At 33.2% G+C, this 25,271-nt stretch overlaps 1 protein-coding gene and 1 long non-coding RNA gene across 3 annotated transcripts; one reads left to right on the top strand and one right to left on the bottom strand.

The window, feature by feature from the left end:
- Window positions 1-223: 223 nt before the first annotated feature.
- LOC139429117 (uncharacterized) lies at window positions 224-2,084 on the bottom strand. Its single transcript, XM_071194612.1, has 4 exons — window positions 1,700-2,084; window positions 1,474-1,633; window positions 1,315-1,389; window positions 224-1,014 (listed from the first exon to the last, which is right to left on the bottom strand). Exons 1-4 carry the CDS (start codon window positions 1,777-1,779, stop codon window positions 775-777), a joined length of 555 nt encoding a protein of 184 aa, XP_071050713.1. The 5' UTR covers window positions 1,780-2,084; the 3' UTR covers window positions 224-774.
- Window positions 2,085-8,496: 6,412 nt separating this feature from the next.
- Window positions 8,497-23,745, top strand: LOC111419024 (uncharacterized). Of its 2 annotated transcripts, none has more exons than XR_011639818.1 (6): window positions 8,497-8,741; window positions 8,840-9,103; window positions 9,429-9,604; window positions 12,370-16,034; window positions 16,112-16,261; window positions 16,741-23,745. It is a non-coding gene; the product is annotated as an uncharacterized lncRNA (long non-coding RNA). The 2 variants fall into 2 exon arrangements; XR_011639817.1 differs by having other exon boundaries at window positions 8,502-8,741; window positions 8,837-9,103.
- Window positions 23,746-25,271: the final 1,526 nt, after the last annotated feature.

Below are 25,271 nucleotides of genomic sequence, written 5' to 3'. Positions count from 1 at the left end.
GATGTAGATGGCGGTAGTGTAGTGGATCGATAAATACGAGCGGGAATTTGAATGCTCGTTTGAATATAAATCTCATTACTCTTTAAAATTTTTTTTAATAACAAGTTCCAAAATATCAAAAATTTTCATCTCAAAACTTGAACAAGTTGTAAGATGAAAACAGTGATTTTTTGAACTTGTTATTAAAAAAAACTATAAAATATTATTAAATAAAAATGCAAACTTCAGAAGAACAAATCTATGTATATTTATAGACAAATATTTACATTTAATCGTTTTCATGGGGGCGTTTTTGTACAATGGTAAAGCATTTGCTTCAAGGCTAGAGGAAAACCCATGAAAAACTCTAACATACCATAAGTCAAATAAATTTCTAGACAAATTTAGGAATACAAATTGCAGTTGCAAACAATAGATTTAAGACAGCCAGAATAAAAAAATTCTACAAAGCGACTAAAATTAAAAGTATTACAGCGAAAACGAGCAGTAGACAGAATTAATGATAAAATGTTGTTTTACTTATAAAGTAATTATTGTTTTCAAATTAAGAATTTATATAAACTTTAATATTTCTTTTTATTTGTCTCTGTTCGTATCAATTAGAACAATATTTCAGCGACCAGAATAAATTATAACATAGCGACCAAGACGAGAATTAAAACAAAGCGAAAAGGAACAATATTTCAGTGAGTAGAATAAAGTAACAGAGCGACCAAGACAAGAATTAAAACAAAACAAAAAGGAACAAAATTAAGTCTTGAATGGCATTTGTAGTTAATACTTCTTCAGGCAGACACATTCTGGTGTGCTTAACATATCTCTCAGTGGTTCTAATGTGGTTTTATTTTCATAATTCTTTTTAAGTCTCCGGATCTGTTTCTCTTTCTTCTTTAAAATTCGTCGCAGTGATTTTTCTTTGATTGTTGCACTAGACTGGCTCTTCTTAAATACTGACTCTGTTGTTGGATTTGTAGCGGAGGAAGGTATGGCAGCGTCTTTTGTTATATTTAACTCCTATAAATATACAAAGTGTTATTTTATACACAAATCCGGTCGTTTTTGTTGATAATTTTACAGTGAGCATGATTTTATTTACTTAAATATATTTTTTTTTGGTTTGTTGCACTTTTGTTGCATCATCAATAAACATGTATTATTATTAAATGCCCACCTACATTACAAAGTAAAAAAACCTTCTTCAGTAAAAAGTGATAATGTATTAAAAAATAACAATAACGAGCACAGAAATTAATTAATATTTATTTCTGATCCTATCAATGTTACTGATAAAATGAAAATAAAAGTAAAACTTACTATGACAGAATCCGTTAAATTATCTTGCTCCAGTTCAGGCTGTCTAAGCGATTCACTCGTTATAATGTGTGCTTCCTGAATAAAGAAAATGTCATTAGAACTGTAAATTTAATTCTAAAAGTAAATGGAAGCAATTAGAAGTAAGAAATTAGAATTTACATTCATGATCACTCTTAAAGGCTTTGCATCTCTTTTTAAGGTCAAGGGGGTCTTATTCAACATAAAGCTTTCCATTGTAAAATGATTGTTGCAAATTCTCATTCGTCTAGAATATGTGTTTTCTGCTGGTACACCAAGACACTCATTCCATGATCGCTGTCTAAAATGTCAAAATAGATTTTCACTTAGTACAAAAAATCTATCTAACTTAAATTTATAAATTTACTTATTGATATTTAATGGAAAAGAGAATAATTTAACCACTTCCTCTACCGAACGTCCGCAAATGTAGCAATTCCTATCCATTACAACTAAATTCTACTATAAAACTCGACTAGGCCTTAAAAACTAACTAATTCTAAGATAACGAACTATGGTAATAAACTAATGAAAACTAAGGTATACAAACAAATAAACTACTAAACAAATTTATGTAATAATAAACAGGCAAAACTACACAATAATTAAACAAGACACAGATAAAAGATTGATGAAGTAGATACAAATTTTTAAATGGCTGAATAAGCAAGTCACGCAAATTCTGATAGAACTGGACCAACTGGACGTAGCTTTGGGATTTACAGATTTACGACTTGAAATACATGGCGCCATCTATTGCCTTCTTTAAACTCTTACGAGTTTACGACTTAAAAATTTTGAAATAAATGGTGCCATCTATTGGTTTCTTTAAATACTACTGTAACGCGACCATTGCGCCATCTACATCGATTCAGTTTATGTGAGAGAGAAAGTATCATACGAAGTTTTCATTAGTTGAACAAGGATAGATAGGAGTGCCAATTTATTAGCCGGAGTCCGGCCTCTGCATACTCTGTGGTTGGCAGTGTGTAACTAGCAATGAGAGAGAGACGTTGATGTTTGACCAAAAGTGGTGTATTTTTGAGGTTAGAAAGAACTAAATATCGATTTATTGTGTGTGTGTGTTTTATTTTTCTCCCACAACATCCAGTTTCCACAAATTTTGGGGGCTCGTCCGGGATTCTGGTTAATTAAAGGAACTGGATACGGTGTGCGGACAGGAGAAACAGGTGTGCGAACGGGAAGGCGAGACGCTTGTTGAGTGACCTTGAAGTGACAACGTTTGTTTTTTTCCGAGAAGTTGAGATTTTTGAGAAAAAAATGAATAAAAACAATAACCAACACGACGAGAGCGCGAGTGGTGATAATGTCGATAATTCGACGGGCGATGTGAACAAAGAGTATGAGCTGTTATTGCGTGAGCGAGAACTGATCCAACGTGAGCGAGAACTTTTGGTGCGCGAACGCGAACTGATGAATAACACGTTGGATAGATCGATGACATCATCATCATCTAACGATTTGAGACAGGTAGTACAAATGATTCCGGAGTTTAATCCGTCGCGAGTGGCCGGCTTATCTTCGAAACAATGGGTGGCGAAGATCGAACAAATCGGGAGTTCTTACGGCGTTGACAATGATGTTTTGACACTGCACGCTTCGACCAAACTTCGTGGGGCAGCGCGGTTGTGGTATGACGGCGTACCTGAATGCGCCACAACATGGCAGAACTTCAAAACCGAGTTTTTAAAAGCTTTTCCTACCAACTTTGACGAATCCGCGATTCACGCTCAATTGATGCGAAGAAAAAAGAAGAAAGAAGAAACTTATGAAGAGTATTTCTACGAAATGGTGGCGATAGCGAAGAAAGGGTCCATCTCTGATCAGACTGTGATCAAATACATCATTGGAGGATTAAATCAACCAGACTTAGCAAAGGTGTTAGCATTACAGTTTTATTCTGATCCAATTGATTTATTACAACGTATCAAAAACTATGAAGCTACTTTTCAGCCGGAAAGATATGAAAAACCTGCACTTAGCAGAGATCAGCAGAATTTCAAGCGAGAGGAGAATAGGCTTCCCAAAAAGTGTTACAACTGCAACGAGAGCGGACACTTAGCGGTAAATTGTAGCAGACCAAAGAAACGACGCTGTTTTTCATGTAATCAACCAGGCCACATTGCAAGCGAATGTACCAATAAGAATTCGACTGGTAATAATAGAGCGAGCGTATCTACGGTAACAGTTACGGACTTTACAGTTATGATGATTAACGTTGATGGACATGAGGTTAAGGCACTCATCGACACAGGCAGTGATGTAAACCTTATACAAAGTAGCGTATATTTGAAAATTGGCCAACCTACGTTACAATCTGAGGAGGTTGAACTGCTTGGATTGGGAACTACAAAAACTAGATCATTTGGAAGCTGTACGACATGTGTGAAGATTAATGGCGACGAATATAAAACAAAAATGCTTGTTGTTCAAGATAATGCTTTAAGAGTTCCAGTAATTTTGGGAGGTGTTTTGTTGAAGGAGGCCCGTGTAATTGTAGATTCATTCGGGGTTAAAATAGAAAAACTGGAAAAAGTAAAGAAAGTTGAAATTGAAGAAGAAAAATTGGGAGATCCAACGGAAAATGACGACGAAGCGAATGTATTTCAAATTTATTACGAGGAAGACGATTTAAATTTGGATCATGTTAAGGAAAAGGACATTGTAGAGCAAATATTACGTTTAAAGAGAGATTATGATCCTGTGGAAAATAAGGTATTTGATACTGAGCTGCAGACTAAAATCATCTTAAAGGATGAAACCCCTATTTATCAACGGCCTAGAAGACTGTCTGAGTATGAAAAGCAGGAGGTGAGGAAACAGCTTCAGCAATGGTTGAGTGAGGGAATAATTCGACCGAGCACTTCTGAATTTGCCAGTCCGATGGTGTTGACTAAGAAGAAAAGTGGGGAAACCCGAATATGTATTGATTTTAGAAGACTCAATGAAAAAATTGTTAAGGACAGGTATCCTTTACCATTAATAGAGGACCAACTGGATAAGCTGAGGGATGCTCGAGTGTTTAGCACACTTGATCTAAAAAATGGATTTTTCCACGTACCTTTGGAACGGAAATATACTTCATTTTTAACTCCAGATGCCCAATACGAATTCTTGAGAACTCCTTTTGGATTATGTAATTCCCCAGCCGTTTTTCAGCGGTTTATCAATGAGGTCTTCAGGACACATATCAGAGAAGGGGAAGTACTAACTTATTTAGATGATGTTGTAATAGTGGCATCCGATGGAGAGCAAGCTTTGGATCGATTAACCCGTGTAATAAAAACGGCAGAACGTTATGGTTTGCAAATAAATTGGAAAAAATGTCAACTGATGAAAACAGACATCACCTATTTGGGACATTATATTGAGTATAACCTTATCAGACCATCAGAGGAGAAAACGTTAGCTGTCCAAAGATTTCCAAAACCCACAACTGTTCAACAGGTACAGAGTTTTCTCGGCTTGACGGGGTATTTCCGCAAATTTATTAGGGATTATGCATACATTGCAAAACCATTAAGCGATTTGCTGCGTAAGAATATTAAATTCAAGTTTGAAACACCACAGGAGGTTGCATTTGCGACGTTGAAAAATTTATTGTCTAGCAGACCAGTGTTGGGAATTTATCATCCCGAAGCGGTAACTGAATTGCATACGGATGCGTCAAAACTTGGTTATGGAGCAGTACTTCTGCAAAAAGGTGAAGACTGCAAAATGCATCCTATTTACTACATGAGTAAGAAAACAAGTCCGGTAGAACAAAATTATTGCAGTTACGAACTTGAAACATTAGCTGTGATAACAGCCTTGAAGAAGTTCAGGATCTATCTACAGGGACTCAAGTTTAAAATTGTAACTGACTGCGCAGCGTTATCCATGACTTTGCGGAAAAATGATTTGTCACCTAAGTTAGCGAGATGGGCTATGTTTTTAGGAGAGTTTCAATATGAAATTGAACATAGACCAGGTACAAAAATGGCGCATTGTGATGCTCTTTCAAGGAATATTTTAACTGTTACCATTAATTCCGAATTAATAGAGCAGGTGAAACGAGCTCAAGCTGATGATGAGCATGTCAGGGCAGTGATGAAATTGTTAGAAAATAATCAACCACACGAAGACTATCAGTTGAAGTACGGAATATTGTATAAAACTGTACAGGGAATAGATTTGATTGTAATACCAAATAAGATGCAAATGGAAATAATAAGGAGAACGCACGAAGATAACGGGCATTTTTCCATCAGAAAAACTGAAGATATGATTTTACGTGATTTTTGGATTCCAAAACTTAGATCAAAAATTGAACAATGTATTAAAAACTGCATCAGATGTATCCTGGCTGAGCGAAAATACGGAAAGCAAGAAGGTTTTTTAAACCCAATCCCAAAAGAGGAAATTCCATTACAAACTTATCATATGGATCATCTAGGACCACTTGAAACTACGGCTAAAGGCTATAAGTATTTGCTGGTAATCATTGATAGTTTTACCAAATTTGTGTGGCTATATCCTACCAAAACTGTTACAACGGAAGAAACTATTAGCAAATTGGAACAACAGAAGATGATATTTGGTAATCCCGAGCATATTGTCACCGATAGAGGTACAGCTTTCACGGCAGAAAGGTTCAGGGCTTATTGTCGAGATGAAAATGTTCAATTAACCCACATAACTACCGGTGTTCCAAGAGCCAACGGACAAGTTGAGCGGATCAACCGTATAATAATACCGATATTAACTAAATTAACTGTCAATGACGAGTCAACATGGTTTAAACATGTCGGTAAAGTGCAACTATTCTTAAATAAAACGTATCAGAGAAGTATTCGAACTAGTCCAGGGGAAATCCTATTTGGAGTATCTTTGAAACACAAAGACGATATCAGATTAAAGGAAATAATCGAGGACGAATACCTACAAACTTTTGTAGAAACCCGAGAAGAATCCAGAAAATTAGCAAAGGAAAACATATTGAAGATCCAAGACGAAAACAGAAAACAATTTAATAAAAAGAGAAAATCTTCAAGACAACAAGACTTCTACAAGTGTGGTGATCTCATCGCTATAAAACGAACCCAATTCGTAAATTGCGGTAAGTTTAAATCAAAATTCTTGGGACCTTACAAGATTGTAACCGTTAGAAACCATGATCGATATGATGTTGAGAGAGTTGGTATGACAGAAGGGCCAAAGAAGACTTCAACCTCTGCGGATTTCATGAAACCATGGAAAGATTATTTGGATGAAGTAACATCAGAAGAAGAAGGCCAAACAGTAGAATTAAATGAAAATCAGATTTATGAGTTATCTCAAAATGAAGAGGGAAGAAGCAATGAAGATCAAGATGAAAGTGAACAAGAAAGCAATGGAACGAAGACGAACGACTTAGAAAAAAATCAAAATGGGATCGAGGACGATTCCCAAATCAGGAATGGCCGATCTGTAGGATCAAATTCCCCCAAGTACCAGTTACGAACTAGAAGAGAGCGGAAGAAGAGGGGATGCGAGTGTTGTATGTGAGAGTTGGCAGTGTGTAACTAGCAATGAGAGAGAGACGTTGATGTTTGACCAAAAGTGGTGTATTTTTGAGGTTAGAAAGAACTAAATATCGATTTATTGTGTGTGTGTGTTTTATTTTTCTCCCACAACATCCAGTTTCCACATTAATTTATTCTTGTATTGTGTTCCCTCTCTAGACGAGTTTCTTTTTTTGTGTACAAGTTCAAGAATTTTTGGGTTTTGTTAAAAAGAAAAGGATGAACATGGTATTGTAAAACTCAGCCGTGTTAAAACTAATTAAAAACTTAAATTCGTAATGTTCTTCTCTAGCATTATTTCTCAAATGTTATTACTTAACTCCAAATAGTAAAATAAAGTTTAGTTTAATTCAAGTAAGTGTTTATCGTTCAGTTCGAAAAGTTCTTCATTCTCAAGTAAGTTTATTTTGGTATAAAACATATTGAAATTGTCTCAGTCTATCGGTTTTCGAATTATTTACTTTTAAATGTTTAAATGTATTTCATTTCCTAAAATTTTTATTTTTTAACATAAGCAAAGTTGGGTTATTTTTCTGCTTATGTTTCGACAATTGCCTATTAATTGTCAACATTGATCTAATTTCCGTGTGCAATAATCATTTTTACCAACAATAAAGTTATTACCAATTTGAAAATGCCACGACATAATGAGTTTTTTAACAGCGAGAAATCCAGATTTAAGTCCACTGGATTTTTGAAAATGGTCACAATATTCTATTGTTATTAATTAATTGTTATTGTTATCGATTATTATCGTTACTAATTGCTATCGTTACTGTGTGTTATTGATTTTAAATGTTAACCTTAAAATTACTTTGAAACAATTAAGATAACTTGGAAACTAGTAAATTTACACAATGTAAGCAAGAGAACATTTTTTGTGTGGAATTGAAAACTCATGGACTTGATATCTCAAACGTACAGTGTGTATCTAGCGTCCTCTACGAGTAATCACAAAACAAATATCAAATTCGTATTTCTCATGCTCGAAAACATTTTATGTTAATAGTACAAAAACCTTCAAAATTATCAAGAAATTTCGAAATAAAAATTTAACTTTGAACACCCTGTGTATAAAAACCACCTACATTTGAATAAGACATGTTAGGTTAAATCGTCATATTTTGGTGTCTAGTGTCTCCGGTATTCGGATTTTCCATTCTTTCTGACTCACCTGTATACATATAAGACCTCAATGGTCGTGAGCCATGTCATAAAAAATCGTGAGATGTTGAAATTTGTTTAAAAATCACTCAATTTTAATAATACGTGTTACATATAGGCATAGGATTCAAGTAAAATAGTTTAGATAACGTTAATATATAAAAATGATATAATTAAAAGGAAATAAAATATTACAGTTTAAGTAATTTCTTAGCGCCATCTAGCGGCGAATATATGTAACTAATAGAGAAATTTACAGTAATCTATAATTCGAGTTGAAAATGCTATGATTTTACTTTGATTTTATTAACACTAAATTATTATATTATTTTTGTAATAAAATCGTGAGAAGTACATGTCAAATCGTGAGATTAAAAGTAATGTCATGAGATCACACGATAAATCGTGAGACCTGGCAACCTTGCTCGTACTTGACATCTGGCCGCCATTCTGATTTCCATTGAAGTTGACAGTTGGTCTCCAAAACGGTTAACAGTTCTGGTGTTAACAGTTTTTGCGTAAACAGCGGTGTAGAAATGTACAAATGTTGCATATGGAATGTCTCTTGTAACGTTTATGTCAAAACATCCGTCAATTGTCATCGAATAAGAACAAAAAAGAAGCAGATTTTCAATTCTGCATTTCGAAGATTATTAAGAACTAGATGTCGGCATGGAACAGGTAAGAATTTGTATTAAAAGTGTAAAATGACAAGAAACTTATATTATTTTATAATAGTAAATGTATTATGTATAAATAAATAAATTCAATTCTAGCAGCAGTGATTTCTCCAACAAGACGGAGCGCCTCTACACTATGCCCTTCCTGTTCGAGTATATTTAAACCAATTATTTTCCAATTGATGGATTCGGAGAAGAGGCCCGATTTGACTCTGCTGTACTTCTTCCTTTAAATTTACACCACTAGACCAAATACTTCTAATGAACAAAAAATCAGAATCCTAGAAGAACTTGAGAGAATAATTCGTGTTACCTTAGGGAATTGTCAAGAAGAATTTAAAAATCGTTTACGAGCTGCCCAAGGTATACTATTTGAATAATTAGCTTAATTTTAATTTTTTATTTATTCATTTCACTGAAATTGCATAATCCCTAATACTACTTTAGCTGGCGGTTCCTGTGACATCAAGGCTATGTAACTCTTCCTTAGCTTGAATTGTTGTTTAATTTATAAACAATTATAATATAATGCCATATATTCATAAATAGTGTGTCCACCTAAATCTATCATTATGATAGATAAAAAATACATAATAGGCCATTTACTTCTGATTAGTTATAATAATACATTTCTATAGGTATAAAATGTGAGATATATTTTTATCTAATATTTTTTTTTGTATTTTAGGTGAGGCCAATCCTTTAAAAGTATAGATAGTACCGATTTGTCTCAGTTGTGCACCAGTTAAACATGCACTGAAATTACAAACACCTTTAAGAAAGTTATTTTGTTCAGCAATATAATGACATCAACTATGGTTTTCCTGTAGTCTAACTTTTGAAGACAATTTCTCAATTTAACAGGTAATAGTTTAATTTTTTTGTCAAATTTGTTCATAAATTAATCAAGATAAAATTATGATCTTTTTTGTGTATTAGGTGTATCGGCAACTTTTGGTATCAATTAAAATCGAATCAGATTTGAATAGACTTGATTCTTATGAATTGATTTCATTTTTGAGAATCGATTCCAATGCTTTAAAATTAATCTCAAAAAATAACTTTAAAAATTAAAATCAACTCCAAGAATCCCTCGATACTTAGACTTGTCGCATCACCAATTAACCCATTTATGGCCAAGGTAGAAAAAATAAATAAATTCTAGAAAAAAATTATTCATTATTGCAAAAAATATGTTTACTAATTTTAAGACGATTTTTTTTAACAGTGGTGCTCTAACGACCGTAAATGGGTTAATGTATACAATAATGATTCTGTATTATGACCAGGGTTGGGCATAATGCACTAAAAAATAAATGCAATAAGCGTTTCACTACCACTACTTCTTCAGTGATAGTTAAAACACGAATTTCATTATCACTGAATATTTAGTGCTAGTGAAAAAAAATTACATTACCACTAAATCTTTAGTAATAGTGAAAAAAAATGCACTGCCACTAAATATTTAGGAAAACCTTTAGTGGTAATTAACATTATTATTACATTATCACTAAATTTTTAGTGATAGTGAAAAAAATTGCACTACCACTAAATATTTAGTGATAGTGAAAACCTTTAGTGATAATTAACATTATTATTCATCGTCAGTAACATAACACTGCTGAAGAATAAAAGTAAGACTATTAAAGCTGAAGCAGTATAAAGAAATTTATTCAAAATAAACCATTTTTGAGCATAGTTCACCTAATCTGGTTTTGACTTCTATTAGCTTCTGAACCAAATCATACAGTGACTTCCATCTTGTAATACAAGGCCGTAACCAGATACGAAGATAAAACTGTTTTTATTATTTCCGATGATTTTGGCCTATTACATTTATTCCGTAGTTTTGTACACTTGTGTTAAGTAAAATGTAAAAAGTTAATACACATATAATAAAGGTATTCATCAAAATAGCTGATTGAGGGCTGCACAGCACGCTGCACAGACTTTCCATACAAATTTTGATATTTCATTTGCGAGGGTTTAAAATTGCACAGTTTGTCCAGTTTTCGAGAGTTTTGCACCTTTAAATGAGTACCCTTAATAAATTTAAGCTCGAATTTTTATTTCTAACCTGTTGAAAGTCCGTTGTTTATGAATGCTATGAACTGCCTGGTTTGTTGAGCCATCTAATATTTTTATAAAATCGGTAGTGGCCAAAAGGTTGAGCGTATGGCTAGCACATCGAAAATGCTTTGACAAAATTGGTGTATAATTGTGAAAGTCAGGGCTGGAGTATTCTGACTGGTTATCATCGTCGGAGCTATCATCATTGTCGCTCTCATTTTCACCTTTTTTCTCGAAAATAATAATTTATTAATGCTTACCTTTTTTACAAGATTTTACAACATGTTACTCAGAATAACTCCAAATTCTCTAAATGCCTTGACGAACTTTGATCCATTGTCGGTTAAGGTATATAGTATTTTGCCGACTGATATATTGTACTGGCCATTGATTTCGCGAATGATATCTGTTATTCGATCAAAAGAATGTATATCTTTAAACCTGCGGCATGCTAAGGCTGCAGACTTTCTTTCTAAGGTATCTGTCTCTTGCCAGTGGCATGTGTATCCAAAACGCTCTTTTTCCTCCAGACCAAATATCAGCTGTTGCACATATAAATTCAATTTTGGCCAGATCTGCTGACAAGTTTTGTTTGAACTCCGCGTGGCTCTCGGAAAGCATTCTGGTTATTGTACGTCTACTGGGGATCCTTCCTTTGGGGAGCAATTTTAAGAAACTAGGATGCTCGATAATAGAGAATGGAGAGCACGTTTCGCAAATAAAAGAAAGAAGATCTCGATCAGTTGCAGATCTAGCACGCAAACTTTTTCTGGTTTCAGATCTTTTCTTTTGAAAATCATTAAATGTGCGTGGATGTTTTTCGCGTAAGTGGTGTATAAAGTTAGAGCTTACGCCTAGCTAACCTTTAATTTTCTTAAGGCATACTTACCATTTTCGATTATACCTACCATTTTCATTTGGTATGGAGTCGAAGCTCTCTTAAATAAACATTGTAATGAAAATATATGTGTATACGTATAATATATGTAGATTTTGATTTGCAAGTATTTAACTTAAAAAATACCTGCTCCACTATTTTGAAAAATTCTCCATTAAAAAGAATTTCATTCACGCCAGAAAGTTGCTTTTGATGAAATTCTTCAGTACTCCCATTATCACTGATAGTACGTACACACCTGGTAGTTTCCGTTGTTTCATTAATTCGAATTTGTTTACTCGAACCAGGTTTGGGCTCGAAAGTGAGATCAGCCAATGAATCGTCACTTCCAAAATCTATTTCATTATCACTCATTTTATAAAATATAATTTTTGTCCACTACAAAACTGAAGCACTTTGAACACTGCAATATTTTACTAAAAAACACGAGCGGCACTCAACCAAAAATAGTACTTGTGCGCCTATTTACTCACTTAAATATATCCATAGTAACTAAAAGTATAGACAGCGGCAACGTTGATCCGGATTAATGGTGCAGTTGATCTGATCAAAATTGTGCCGCGAAGTTGTCGGTTCGAGTCCCACTGCCAGTAGAATTTTAATTCAATTTTTTATTCATTCAAGTATAACTTCTATATTTTTTAATGTTGTTTTTAGTTAGTTGTTAACTTAATCCGGATGAACTGCAGCTAACTCCCGAGATAATTCCGCATTAACGAGTTAATCCGGATCAACGCTGCCGCCTGCCTATCTATACTCATTACTATTGAGCTGCATTGCAATTTCGAGAGTGCCAAATAAATGAGTCTGCTGTTGACACCAAGAAGTCGTGATTTATTTAGCTAGATTGGCTTAAAGTCATAGTTTAGTTACACCGCCTCAAGAAGCATTTTTATCAACAAACTAGTTGATAACTAATATCGAACAAAATATAAATCCAAATGTGTTTAGTTAAAGATCATGTTTCACTAAAAGTTTAGTGGTAGTGCATTTTTTTCACTATCACTAAAGGTTTAGTGATAATGCAAGTTCTTTTTCACTATGTGGTAATGGTTGTGCAATTTAGTGGTAGTGCAAAAATGCCCAACCCTGATTATCACTTAAAACCATAAAAAAATCTTGTAAGACTTCTTTTGCTAAATTGCTTGAACTTGAAGAAATGTGTGCATGAAATAGTTTTTATCTGTTCAAAGAAAACTTTTTCTAAATTGAATAATAGACCTTCTATATTATCTTTTATACATAAATAACCTATAGATTGTAATGAAAGCATGATGTATCAATTACATTAAATATTAAGCAAGTTTTAAACAATACAATACAATTTTCAATTGCAAATTAATTTATTGGGAAAAATGTGCGAGTTTTCACTCTTAAAGAAATGTTACCTATTAGGACATCTGCAAGTACAGTGTTGTTTACAACAATAAAACTAAACTAGGAAGTGTTCAGATAATTTTAACAAGTTTTACAATGTTTCAATATAAATCTAAAAATTTGATTCTTGTTTGTAGGCTCATTCTTAGTCTTTGTTATAAGCTTGCTGCCTATCTTCATTAAGCACTCATGAATAATGTAGTAGATTTGAATGGAACCTATGAATTTCAATTATTGTGTGAAAAAATAGTCTTCTATTTCGAAAGGGGAAAGAATGTTTCCTATAAAAATTGTAGTAGTAGTTTTTTTTAAATCTATTGTAATAAAAAAATGTGGTATACAGGTCCCTCCTATAACACAGTTAATTCGTATAGTGCTAATCGAAACCATGTTATACGAGATTTTTTTGTTTATTTGAATTATTTTATTTGTTTGCTAAATTAACTATGTATGTGTCGCAGGCATATGGTTATTTCAGGTAGATAGTTTTTTCCTAGTCAGATACTGTCTGCCTAGGCAAACCGTAGTTCGTTACAATTTTATCATTAAATGTCTAGGCAAATACTATTGGTCAAGACAAATAGTATCTGTCTAAGCTTGTTTTAGGCAAATACCATTTTATCGATACAACAATGCAATATACAGTATGTCCGTAAAGTAACAGATATAGGCGATAAAATCATTATGAAAAATTAAAAATTTAAATTTTTTGCAATCTTTTCGAATACGGCATCGATATTTTTTTCAAATGGCAGTCTATTATTTTTAATATGGAATATGAAAGTGATTCTTTTTCAGACTCTGGTACGCTCAATATTAATATTGGTTAGATAAGAAAATTTTCGAGAAAAATTACTATAAAGATTAACTTCTTCGAATTTGATTGACATGATAAAAATAGCAGTAGCCATGCGTAACTATGGTAACCAAGTATTTTAAACAATTTCTTAAGTGTTACAAACTGATTAAGTAAAGATTGTTAAAGTGTGGTGGCGCGCCATCTTGTTGGAATAACTGCCATTAGAATTCAGGTGGGACACTATTATAATATCGTTTTGAAAAAATCTAAACATCTCCCTCCAGTTAAGGTTTCCTCATAAAGTAAGAACTCAGGACAGTATCCCGTACTATTTCGCTCTACACATTGATGTTTTGCGGATATTGGGTGTGCCCAACGTGGATTTTTTATTTGTCCATTAAAGTACACTTTAGATTACTTTTGAAAATATTTATTAAACAAAATCTACAATCAGTAAAATAAATTAAAAATAAAAAAATCTAGTAGTCATGTAATATACAGGTGTATCTGAATGACGTGCCCAAACTTCAGGGGGTGATTCTTTAGGCAATTTTACGGGTACTTTCTTATATAAACTATGAGCGATTTCGACTCCCCTGCGGAGCTACGGCCCTTCAAAAATGGCAAAAAATTTTGGTTTATTTTTTTTTTTCGAAAACTATAAACAACAGGAAAATGAAATTTGGGAAATAAGTTTAGCTTATAATAGGGCATGTTTCGAGCCTATTTGAGGCTATGAGTGCAATAACGGACGAACCCCAAATTTAAGAAATGTCAGAATATAACATTGAAAAAATGATGAAAATTAATTCATCGACAGTTACCTTATTTTAAACGATTTCGACTTAACTCAACTAAGGTTGGTTACGTGTCACTTATATTTCATAAATATTATATAAAATTTGACCAAGAGACTTATTTTCGTATTTTGAATGTGGGTTGGTCCACTCTGCATTTAGAATATTTTTAGTTCTTTGTGTACTGTTATAAATTTTACACTATAATATTTCATTACAAAATTTATTAATAAATTACCGAAAAAATAAACAAAATTTAACAAAATAATTTCTAATCCTTTTCGTTGTCAACTGGTCCAAACACATCTCCTCCAGTTGCTTGTACTGACGATTTGAGATTTTTATAGAAGTCCTGGTGAATGGGAGGAATAAATTTCATTAACTCGAGAAGATCCTTCTTCTTAGCTTCATTTATAGTATTACCATTTGGGTAAAGAAGTGGAAGTTCTATTATTTCCTTGGAAGAAGAGTTTCTTTTACCAATATCAACTGTTTCAAAATGAACGTCTTCATTGTTTGAATATTTATACTGAATAGTGTAGGGAGAGTCTTTCTTAAATCTTAACCATTGAATTCGAAGCCACTCCACTTTGCTTTTGGTTTCCGAAACTTTTCTGTTAGTTATGTTATTCTCAAGTATTCTGGTAGAAAAGAAATAAAAATTTTTCATTTCTATTACTTTAAAAGGATTCCTGTTCCTAGCATGTTTTATAACTTTGTGCCAATCTTCTGGTATGAAGATATGCAAATGAAATCTTTTTTCCTTCTCTATGAGCCCAAAATCTTGATCACAGGGTAGGTACGAATGACCACTTACCAAGAACTTGTGATCTATTTCTTCCACACTAAAATACGGAGAGGCAGTTATGTAATTACTGTGCTGTTTTACTTGTGTGATGTTTTATACACAAGTTATTAATCTATAAATTTGGGTTTCTTTAATTTTAAGAGACTCTTATTAAAAAAACTCAGGGTTTCGGGCAAGTTCAGGTTCAAAAGAATATTAATCAGGTTCGACAAAAAATTCATTTAATTAATACAAAATCAAATTAACTCGTTTTATGAGTAACAACAAAAAAAAATGGTTTTCCTAAATTAACTTTAATAACACTGCTTATTTACGAGAGATAAATTTTTAAAATAAAATAGATAACTGCGGTTATCGACTGAAATATCGATATTAGAGAGAACCCCTTTATTATTTGAGAGAGAGAGTAGGATAAAACTAGTTAGAACCGTTCTTTGAAAATAACAAATGGCCGATGTCTTAAATTGTCATCAAACTCGTTAAAAAAAAATAGAATTAAATAAATGAACGTTATTCAAGAAAAACTAATAAATCTTTACACACAAGTAAGTATTGATCAAAATTATAGGAAACTCTTGTGAGTTGTTCTTTGAGTTTGATTCTTTGAATTTTCTTTTTGTAGGTTATGTTAAATAATAAAATAAAATTATCATCCGACTCACTGTATAAAAGAAAGGATTGGAGTTCAATGTGGTATCTGGATTATGGAATTGTCTCTTGTGTTCGGGGCACTAACTAATTTTCTGGATTGTCTACAGGATTCTTCTTACGGGTAATTGCACTGTTTGTTCTTCGGAAATAGGGTCTTGGATGATCTCGAAGAAGTATCAGTAATTCTCGGAATAGGTTGTAGGATGATTCTCTTTTAATTTTAATATTGTAAGTTGGTTTGACTTTTTTTTTTAAAAAATTATCTTAAATTTTTGAGGTTATCTCTTCAAAAATTCTTCTATCTGACGACGTGGATTCGACGCTGGTCCGACGACGACTCTCTCCTATGACTCTCTCACTCCCTGCTCGCGATCTCCTTATATACCCCGGCACTCCAACTGTTTTTTCCTCGTTTCTGATTGGCTCTTAGCTTCGCGCCCTTTTCAAAATTCAAAATTCTTGCTTCGAAACTAGCGTCATCTCTTGATTTTTCTCGGAATTAACCTTCAAAATTTAATTCTTTTTTCGTTGATTTCTCCCTTATTCCTTTATGAAACGTAATAAAACTTCGTATTCAACGTTGTCTTTTCTTGTTTATAGACATACATTGGAGTACACGCCCAATTTCAACAATGAGTAAAGTTAGAAAAATTCAAATTTAAATCAAGGATTTCTTTCTCAAAATAACGTTAAAACCTCAAAAGATGGATGAAAAATGTGCTTTAGGAGCTGAACTATAATAATTGATACATTTGGAAGTAAACAAAACGGTTTAAGATAAGATTTTCACCAACAAAAAATCTCTCTGTCACAAATTCTAGGTTATGTTCTCTCGGTGAACTAAGAGAATGTTAAAATTATTACATTACATAACAATGAAAGCTTTATATTGCGATTCTGTCCTCCGCATTGGTCGGAATACATGATGAACTTTTTTGAATTAACAAAATTTTTTATATAAAATAAAATGCAAGATCCCACTTCTTGAGGACCTCTAGAGGCAACGGTTTCATCCCACACAAACATAAATGAATTATCGGTACCCATGTCATGAATATTAAAGCAATACGTCCATAATTGCCTTTTATAATAGCAAATTCCAGTAGTCAGTACGGGCGTAGGTAGAGTCTTCATCAAGTCGAAAGTAATGACCGAAGCTTCCCCTCTTTTTGCTAATTCGGTATCATATTTTAAGCCATCCCTAGCACTCTGAGCCTTCCTTTGATGAAGTTCTTTTTCAGTTTCAAGTAGTTTTCTTTTGTTTTCATCCGCTGCTTTTATTTGAACGTTAAATAAGTCACACTGCTTGCATGAGTCTGTAATTGGGGGATGAAAGTGCAAGTTAAATTTTTTATTAAAAGTTTCACGGAAAACAAAATAGGACAGAGGATTATTCGTCTCTTCTTTGTATAACTGGTACATTTTACCAAGACTCAAGTCAGGAGAAAGATATTTCCTGTGATTGCTTTTTTCTCGGGCATAATGAGACTCATAGCAGGGAAACTTTTCAATGAATTGCTTAAGTTCATTTTTCTTTGCGTCAAGTGTTTTGTTGTGTGGCGGATGTTTCCCGCGTTTGTCACAAGGTGGTGGTGTTCCAAATGATTTGTTTTTTAGTAGTCTATCTAGTCTACCAGCGGAAACTTGAAAAACAGCTTGAAATAAAGATTTGCATACTTTATGCTCCACAAATAGTAAAGCCTGGTCTTAAAACAGCTCCATTTGACGTTCTGCTGGAATCAATAGTGAGCACTTACTTTTACAAGTGCAGTCGAAAGGCTGGAAATCTTTTGATAAAGCGGTTTTACCAGATTTGGTCTTATATTCTTGTCCAGCACATTTTTTTCTTTTGTTCACATTTCTCTTCCAATTTTTAGGGTTACGGACTCGCTTTTTCGGCTTAGAGCTTTTTGATGTTGTTGGTTCGTCTTCTTTGATATTCATACTTCTATCTAAATTTGCTCTATCCCCGTTAATGTTAGCTTCCGAAAAGTCTTCGTCAGAGGGCAAATATTCTGATCTAGAATCCTCAAATGGCTCCGGTTTTGAGGTATCTGTAGAAAGAAATATAGAAAAAAAATTTAACTTTTTATTAAACCAATAATAAATCTCACTTAATCTACAAATTTAAATCCAACAAATACTAAAATAGTACTTACCTTCACTTGTAACATTTTGATTGATATCCATATTACTAATTCACCACAGCTAATTCACTAAATATAAACAACTAAAATACGAAATAATCTGCAGAATAATGTTTAGCTCTGTATACAAGCAACTACTGTTAGCAGCACAGTGGACTAACTGCGCTTAATCCACTTTGCTTCTCTGTATTCCCATCGAATATAAAACGTCAAAACTGGTTAAATGCTGCCATCTGGTAACAAAAAGCAAAGGTCGGTTAATCCACTCTGGAGCTGATAAATGCCGATGTGGCGATTACGATTTTGCAATAAAAGCGGTTTTAAAATTTTTGACGGTTAGTCCGTTATTGCACTCATAGCCTCATTTGTACTTTCAATCTTCCCTTCTAAGTTACTAAACTTAACCACCCCCGTTCAATTTTTGTCTAGATTTTGTTTATGACGGTGATAAATACATTGGAAATATTTTTCATCTATCTAAATAGATGAAAATATTCTAAAACTTTTTTGCCTCTCTTATGTTCTTCGAAAAGTTAATACTTTCTGAGAAAAAAATTCGTTGTTAATCGAAAGTTGGAATGAATTTTTAATGAAAAAATCTTAGTAGGCTTTGCAATCTTTGTCAGAAATATTTTTGATGTTTAAATGTCAGTGGTTTTGTTACCATTTATTATTATTACAATTTATTATTATTATTACCATTATTATTGTGAGTTAAACATATTCTCCAAATTTCGTTTTCCTAGCGTTTATGGGTTTTGAGAAAAAAAAATTAAACCAAAATTTTCCGCCATTTTTGGAGGGGTGTAGCTCCTTAAGGGAGCCCAAATCGCCCATAGTTCATATATCAAAGTACCCTTAAAATTACCTAAAGAATCACCCGCTGAAGTTTGGGCACGTCATTCAGATACGGCCTGTGCATGTAACAATTTTCTTGATCGATCAAAATCCAAACGGTTCCGTAACGGGGAATGTACAAATGACCAGTTTGAAAATACGTGTTCTATTTGGACTGATGAGGCCGGAATCCTTTCCAACTTCGTTGCGATAGACGATAGATTCTTATGGTGTAAATTTACCATATTCCAGTACACTACTGGATCGGTAACAATCTTGTTTAACAATGTGTGAAAAATATCACGCTTTTTTTTGAATTGATAAAAACTATTTATTCTTTCGGTACTTAAATTATTCAACAAGAAATCTTGAACTGCTTTCAATTGTTCTTCCGCTAATCTTAATATTGCATCTTCATGATATTTTGGATGAAGACAATATGCGCATAAAGCATAAATATTAAGAGCCATTTTCTTTCGATTTTCCAAACGATTTTGAAAATTCAGGAGTTTAATAGGCAGTTTCCAAACAAACCCATAAATGTGCTACTTCTGCAGATAATGAATCCGATTTTGGCGCAATGTTTATTAAGTTGCAAATAGGGTTAAACAACTTAATATTATCTTTGACTTCATCCAAAAAATCATCATTAAAGATTAGAGATTTTACAGGTTGTTTAATTTTTTTTAAATTATTGTCATTTATAATAAGAGTTTTCATGTCATGTATGTTTTGGATTAAGCACAAATAGGAATCCTCTATTCGCCAGAGTTCGCTCCAAATCTGGATGTTTGAACTCTTTCAATATTGAGAGCACTTTTTTTTGTTAATTCTTCATTCATAACGTCTTTGACAAGTAAATTTGCAGCGTGGCTATTTCAATTGCTATGCCAAATAGGATTTTTTTCCATCTCTATCATAGTTGCAGCAGTATCCGAAACAACAGCGTAAACATCAGTGCTGTATAAAATTTTTGCTAAATCTATTGATTCCATCACAATTTCTGAAAGTTTGTTAGCATCTTCTGCTTCACAAGTTACATCCCACGCGTTAAAAAATGCCTGCGTTCCCTCGGCATTATGGAGCATCGGTACCACAGTTTTTGAATTGTTGCTTGTGTTTTTCCATCCATCGATCAATAGCACAGATTGAAAATATATCTTTTTTTTGACAAATAGACGCAACGTTCATATTCCTTATCTAGTAATGTTGTAAACAGAGCCTTTCGGTCAGGTAATTTCGACGCATACGCAGGGCGAAGTGCTGCAAAAAATTTTTGAAATATACAACATACCGTTTTTACGCGTTGTCTACGTAGTCCACTCGTTGTCAACATAGATTACGTAGCCTATATTGTCTACGCGTTGTTTACGCTAAAGTGTCGACAATCTTTGTTGACGTGTAGAGGCACATCCCTGGTTTACTTTATAGGAGTAATATTTTGCGATTTACTAATGTCCAAATGCGACCCAATACCCCTGACAGTAACATAAGGGTTTCTTACCTAGTCAAAACCACCTTTTGTTGAACCTCCCCTGAAACATTCGGTCGGGCAGACTTCGAGAAATCTCGAAGATGTTCATGCTTTTCAAATTTAGTCACAGCTAGGCTTACCATACTAATGAGATAAGTAGTTTTCGATCAGGAAATGTTGCATTAAGGAAGACAACTACTTACTAAATCATCTTTAACACTTAGAAAATAGTTTAAAACAGTTGGTTATCATAGTTATTCATGGCTACTGCTATTTTTATCATGTCAACAAATTTAAAGTAGTTAAACTTTAAAATAATTTTTCTCGAAAATTTTCTTATGTAACTAATATTAATATTGACTGTAGTAGATTCAGAAAAACACCCACTTTCATATTCCGTAATAAAAATGGGGGATTGCCATTTCAAAAAAATGTCGAGTCATAACTCATTTAAAAATGATGGAAAAAAATTGAAATCTACACCAAAAACCTGCAAAAAATTTAAATCTTTAGGCCCGTTTCAGGAATTTTTTCATAAACCGTTTATAATGATTTTATCGCCTATATCCGTTACTTTACGGACACACTATAGAGTAGGTACCTGTTCACAATAAAATAAAGTAGTTCCTATCGTTATCAACCTATATTTCTTAAATTCAAGTGGCTAAATGAGTGTCAAACGAGTCAAATTATTTGCGTATCATTTTCAAAAAAAGCATTTTCATATACTTTTATTAAGTTTAAAATAAAAGTACAAATAAACGATTTATTTCTTGAAGACTTAAATGCTAAATAGAAAAATTTACTTGTTTTGACAATTGTTGTTAGAATGGCATCTACTATTGCACATCATCTTATTTTTGAAACAAGTACATCTTTTTGTACTGCACTGAAATTTCGAAGGCTGGCACTGGCATTTTGACATCCCTTGTCCAGAGAACAGTGACTGTGAAGTGAAGGCCTCTCTTAAAGAAATAAAGCATTCCTGGGGTTGGGTTGGGTTAGTTTAAAGAGCTATTTGCCTGAAAATATTTTAGCCATATGCTATTTGCCTGGGAATGTAGAATTTACACTGAAATAAATGGAATAATAGGATATGACAGTACAAGTGAGGAAACTATGATTTTTAATTAACGTGTATGTCGGATTTCCGGATTATTACCGTAAATTAAATTTACATACAAAATAAAAGAAATAAACGAAAAATTAGTGTACATCTCCAATAATTCGTGGTAGTTGACGATCTCGGATATCTAAATTAATTAGTTAAATTCTCTTAATAAACAATTTTTGCATTTTCAAAAATTTTCTGGTGTAAGGGTACTGAAATTTTACGTATCTTAAAGAGAAAACAAATCTCTATCAAATGAGCCTAACGAAAGATATATTTCCATTTAAAAAACTTTAAATGTTATTCGTTGCTCATTTGTTTTCTGAAAAAAAACAATTGAATGCTCTCTTATTATGGCAAATAAAATATTAAACAACTTTTGTATACAATGTTTTTTTATAAAGTTGATACCTATCAAGATATATACTATATTCCATACATAATGGGCACCTGTATATAATTTTGTATTTGTTCATTAACAATTTTTCCCTGAAAGCACTAATAATCTGCAACTTTCAGGATAATTTCATATTATCTAAATATATGTCAGCAATAAATTCAAATCAATAGTTATTTTTGATACAATACAGGGTAATTCAAATTCGACCCCCACCATTGGGATCTCATAAACCATAAGAGATACAGAAATGGTTAAATGGGGGCAAAGTTGCGTATCTTAGAGCTCATCATTTTTCAACAATGTTTTTGGATCTAGCCGTTTTAGTTTTTAAAATATATCCGAAAAACAAAAAAATGACTTTTTTGTTTTTTGCCTATAACTCCTTTATTTTTCGTTTTTTCATGAATCTGAAAAAACATTTTTAAGGCAACTTTTTATGAAAAATGTCATGACACAACTAGAAATTTTCTCCGACGTTTGGTTTTCGTGAAAACCCATCTTAAAATTCGATAATTCCTGAGTAATTTCATGTTGGCATGTCGACGACGACAGCAGTTTTTGACATTGATATATTATGTAAACAACCATTTGTGTAAAATTGTTAATTGTCATCATTATGCATAATATTAATAAATTGATTAAAATTAATAATTTATACAAGTTGAAATAGTTAATTAATTTTCCACGTGTGCTGTCCACCGTTTTTTAGTTAACATCCGTTACGTTTAAACAAAGAGTTGTTCCTTTAAAGGTTTGGTACTATCGCCCCAACCTTATTTACTACATGGCGTAAGGGACAGAAAACAAATCCCCCGCACGGTCGCTTTGCCGAGTACGGCCGAAGAATCGGAGACTGGAGGGGCGCGTACTCATTTTCTCTCGAACCTTTGCTCTAGCCTTGTCGTCTCTTCAACCCTGAAGTGCCGGGCGCCCGACACCAGCTTAAAGTCGAGCGCGCCCTGGATTCGAACAAAAATACACAATTTCGTTTTTACAATTCAAATAACTGGACCAATGTTATGACGTAGTCGATTTTAAAAATTCATAAAATGGTCAAATATATTCATTAAACTAAAATAATTGAACTTTAATAAGTGAAAAAAATTGTTTCTTAATTTTAAATACGTTTCTGTACTGTATTTCTTCGTAAAGTTAAAGAATTTAGTTAAAATTCGATGTAAAAATCGTCTCTTAATTTCCACTAGTAATATTTTTTTTCTAATCTCATTTAAAATGGCATTTTAACCGTTTAATATTATAGAAAGTCTCAATAATTTCAAGCCATTTACGACCATTAATGCGTTTACGCACCGTTTCTTCACATTTTTTTGCGTATTTTTGACATAAGGCTTTTGCGAATTTTTTTTTCTTGAGTTGATATATTTTTTTGTAATAAGTCTTAAAATTTTACAATAATTTCTCACCTCCATCGTAAATGAGTAAACAATAAACTTTTTATTTTTTGTACACTTTAGTAATGTTAAAAAATTTATTACCTTATTCACATAAGGTAATATAAAATTTCTGTTGAAACTACCTGTAAACTGAATTTTATAGATTGTTATTTATGAGCATGATAATATTCCATATTATAATGAAAAACTATTTGATTTTGAGTATATAATTCATTTATTTACAAAGAAAATTTTATTAATAATAAAACATTTTATTATATATATATATATATTTTTTTTTTGCGCAGAGGAGAGGAAAATGCCTTACGCACCCCGGCCTACTGATGGCGCCTATAGTTCGTGGGTCGGAAAAATCGTATTTCGGCCGGGAGTGTGGGACTACAATTAATTAGCCCCTGCTACCCACTAAAAACCCCCCCTTTCTTCTCCCGGACCACCCGGATTTCTGCGGAAGTGGTTATATCCAGGATTCAATTGCAAGAAAAAAAATATTGATGGTTAATATTAATTTTATTAAGGTTGTCTCAACTTACCGGCTTTGGAAGGGACTCTTCATCCCGCGGGATGAAGAATTTTATCTTTTTCGTCTTGAGGACCACAGCCAGGTATGCGCTTATTGTTTCTCACTTGGTTTTCTCGGGCAGCATTGAAAAAATTAAAAAGATTTCATCAAGTAATTAGAACAGTTTAATAATAAAAATTATACCTACTTAATAATGAATAAAATTTGTTATGTCAAAATTTAATAATGGGTGTATAACCCGTTATTATTTTGACATTCTTCTAATCGGGATGTCATTGAGCCGACCAATCGTTGACATAAATCCCCGCCACGGAGACTATCCCATTTCCGCATAACGTATTCTTCTAAAATAGCTCGGTCCCGAAATCGTTCGTCAAATTCTTACCCGCGTACCATATAACCCCACACCTCTTCAATGGGATTTAAATCGGGCGAGCGTGGAAGCCATTTTAACCCTTTCGTTACGGAGTATTTTCAAGATCATATAGCAAGCCCACATATACAAAAACGTATGCGTACGCTCTTAGTAACGAAAGGGTTAATCGTTCTACGTTGTTATTGTCTTGAAACCACTCCTCGACTATCCGAGCGGTATGGATGGGGCTGTTGTCTTGTACAAATGTCAGAACCTCCACCTCATCCTCAGGATATACTGCCCTCACACTTGGAATAAAAATTTCTTCCAAAACCCCAACATAATGCCGAGCAGTAAATGCTGGGGGCGAAACTTTAACCAACGCTCCAGGCCCGGCATCGCTGATCCAACCCCATACACCTGATAAACAGTTATTGTGGTAATTGTAGTAATTCATCAGATATCATTATCATAGAGTAGTTACAAGGTTCTAGAGCTTACCAAGTGAGACTCGTCCACTGGTTGCCATCGCAACGACATTTTCGGCGTCATATCTCGTCCCACTACGACGCCCAACTCGCCGTTTCGGATTTTGGGATGACAAAAACGTCATTTCATCCGAAAATATGACACCTCGCCAATCCCGGTTTATATTTTCTTCACAAAATCTCAATCTGTCCTGGGCATTCTGGGGTGACAGCTGAATTTTTTCTGCCATTATTTTAGCCCGCAAACCTATAAAATTATTAAAATTGTTTAGTCATTATGCTATTTTCTATGTATTACTTTAAAATACCATTCTCGTTTAAACGGTTTCGAATGGTTTGAAGGGAGCAGTCGACTATTAATTCCTGCCGGATAGCTCTTGA

The sequence above is a fragment of the Onthophagus taurus genome, chromosome 2, assembly GCF_036711975.1.
Source record: "Onthophagus taurus isolate NC chromosome 2, IU_Otau_3.0, whole genome shotgun sequence".
Taxonomy (NCBI): Eukaryota; Metazoa; Arthropoda; class Insecta; order Coleoptera; family Scarabaeidae; genus Onthophagus; species Onthophagus taurus.
This window is presented reverse-complemented; position numbering and strand designations above follow the sequence as displayed.

Coding starts and splice junctions, on each gene's coding strand:
- LOC139429117 (XM_071194612.1), bottom strand. CDS start 1,779: ATGGATAGGAATTGCTACATTTGCGGACGTTCGGTAGAGGAAGTGGTT. Junction 1,634..1,699: donor TTTCCATTAAATATCAATAA/GTAAATTTATAA, acceptor TTGACATTTTAG/ACAGCGATCATGGAATGAGT. Junction 1,390..1,473: donor CTTTAAGAGTGATCATGAAT/GTAAATTCTAAT, acceptor TTCTTTATTCAG/GAAGCACACATTATAACGAG.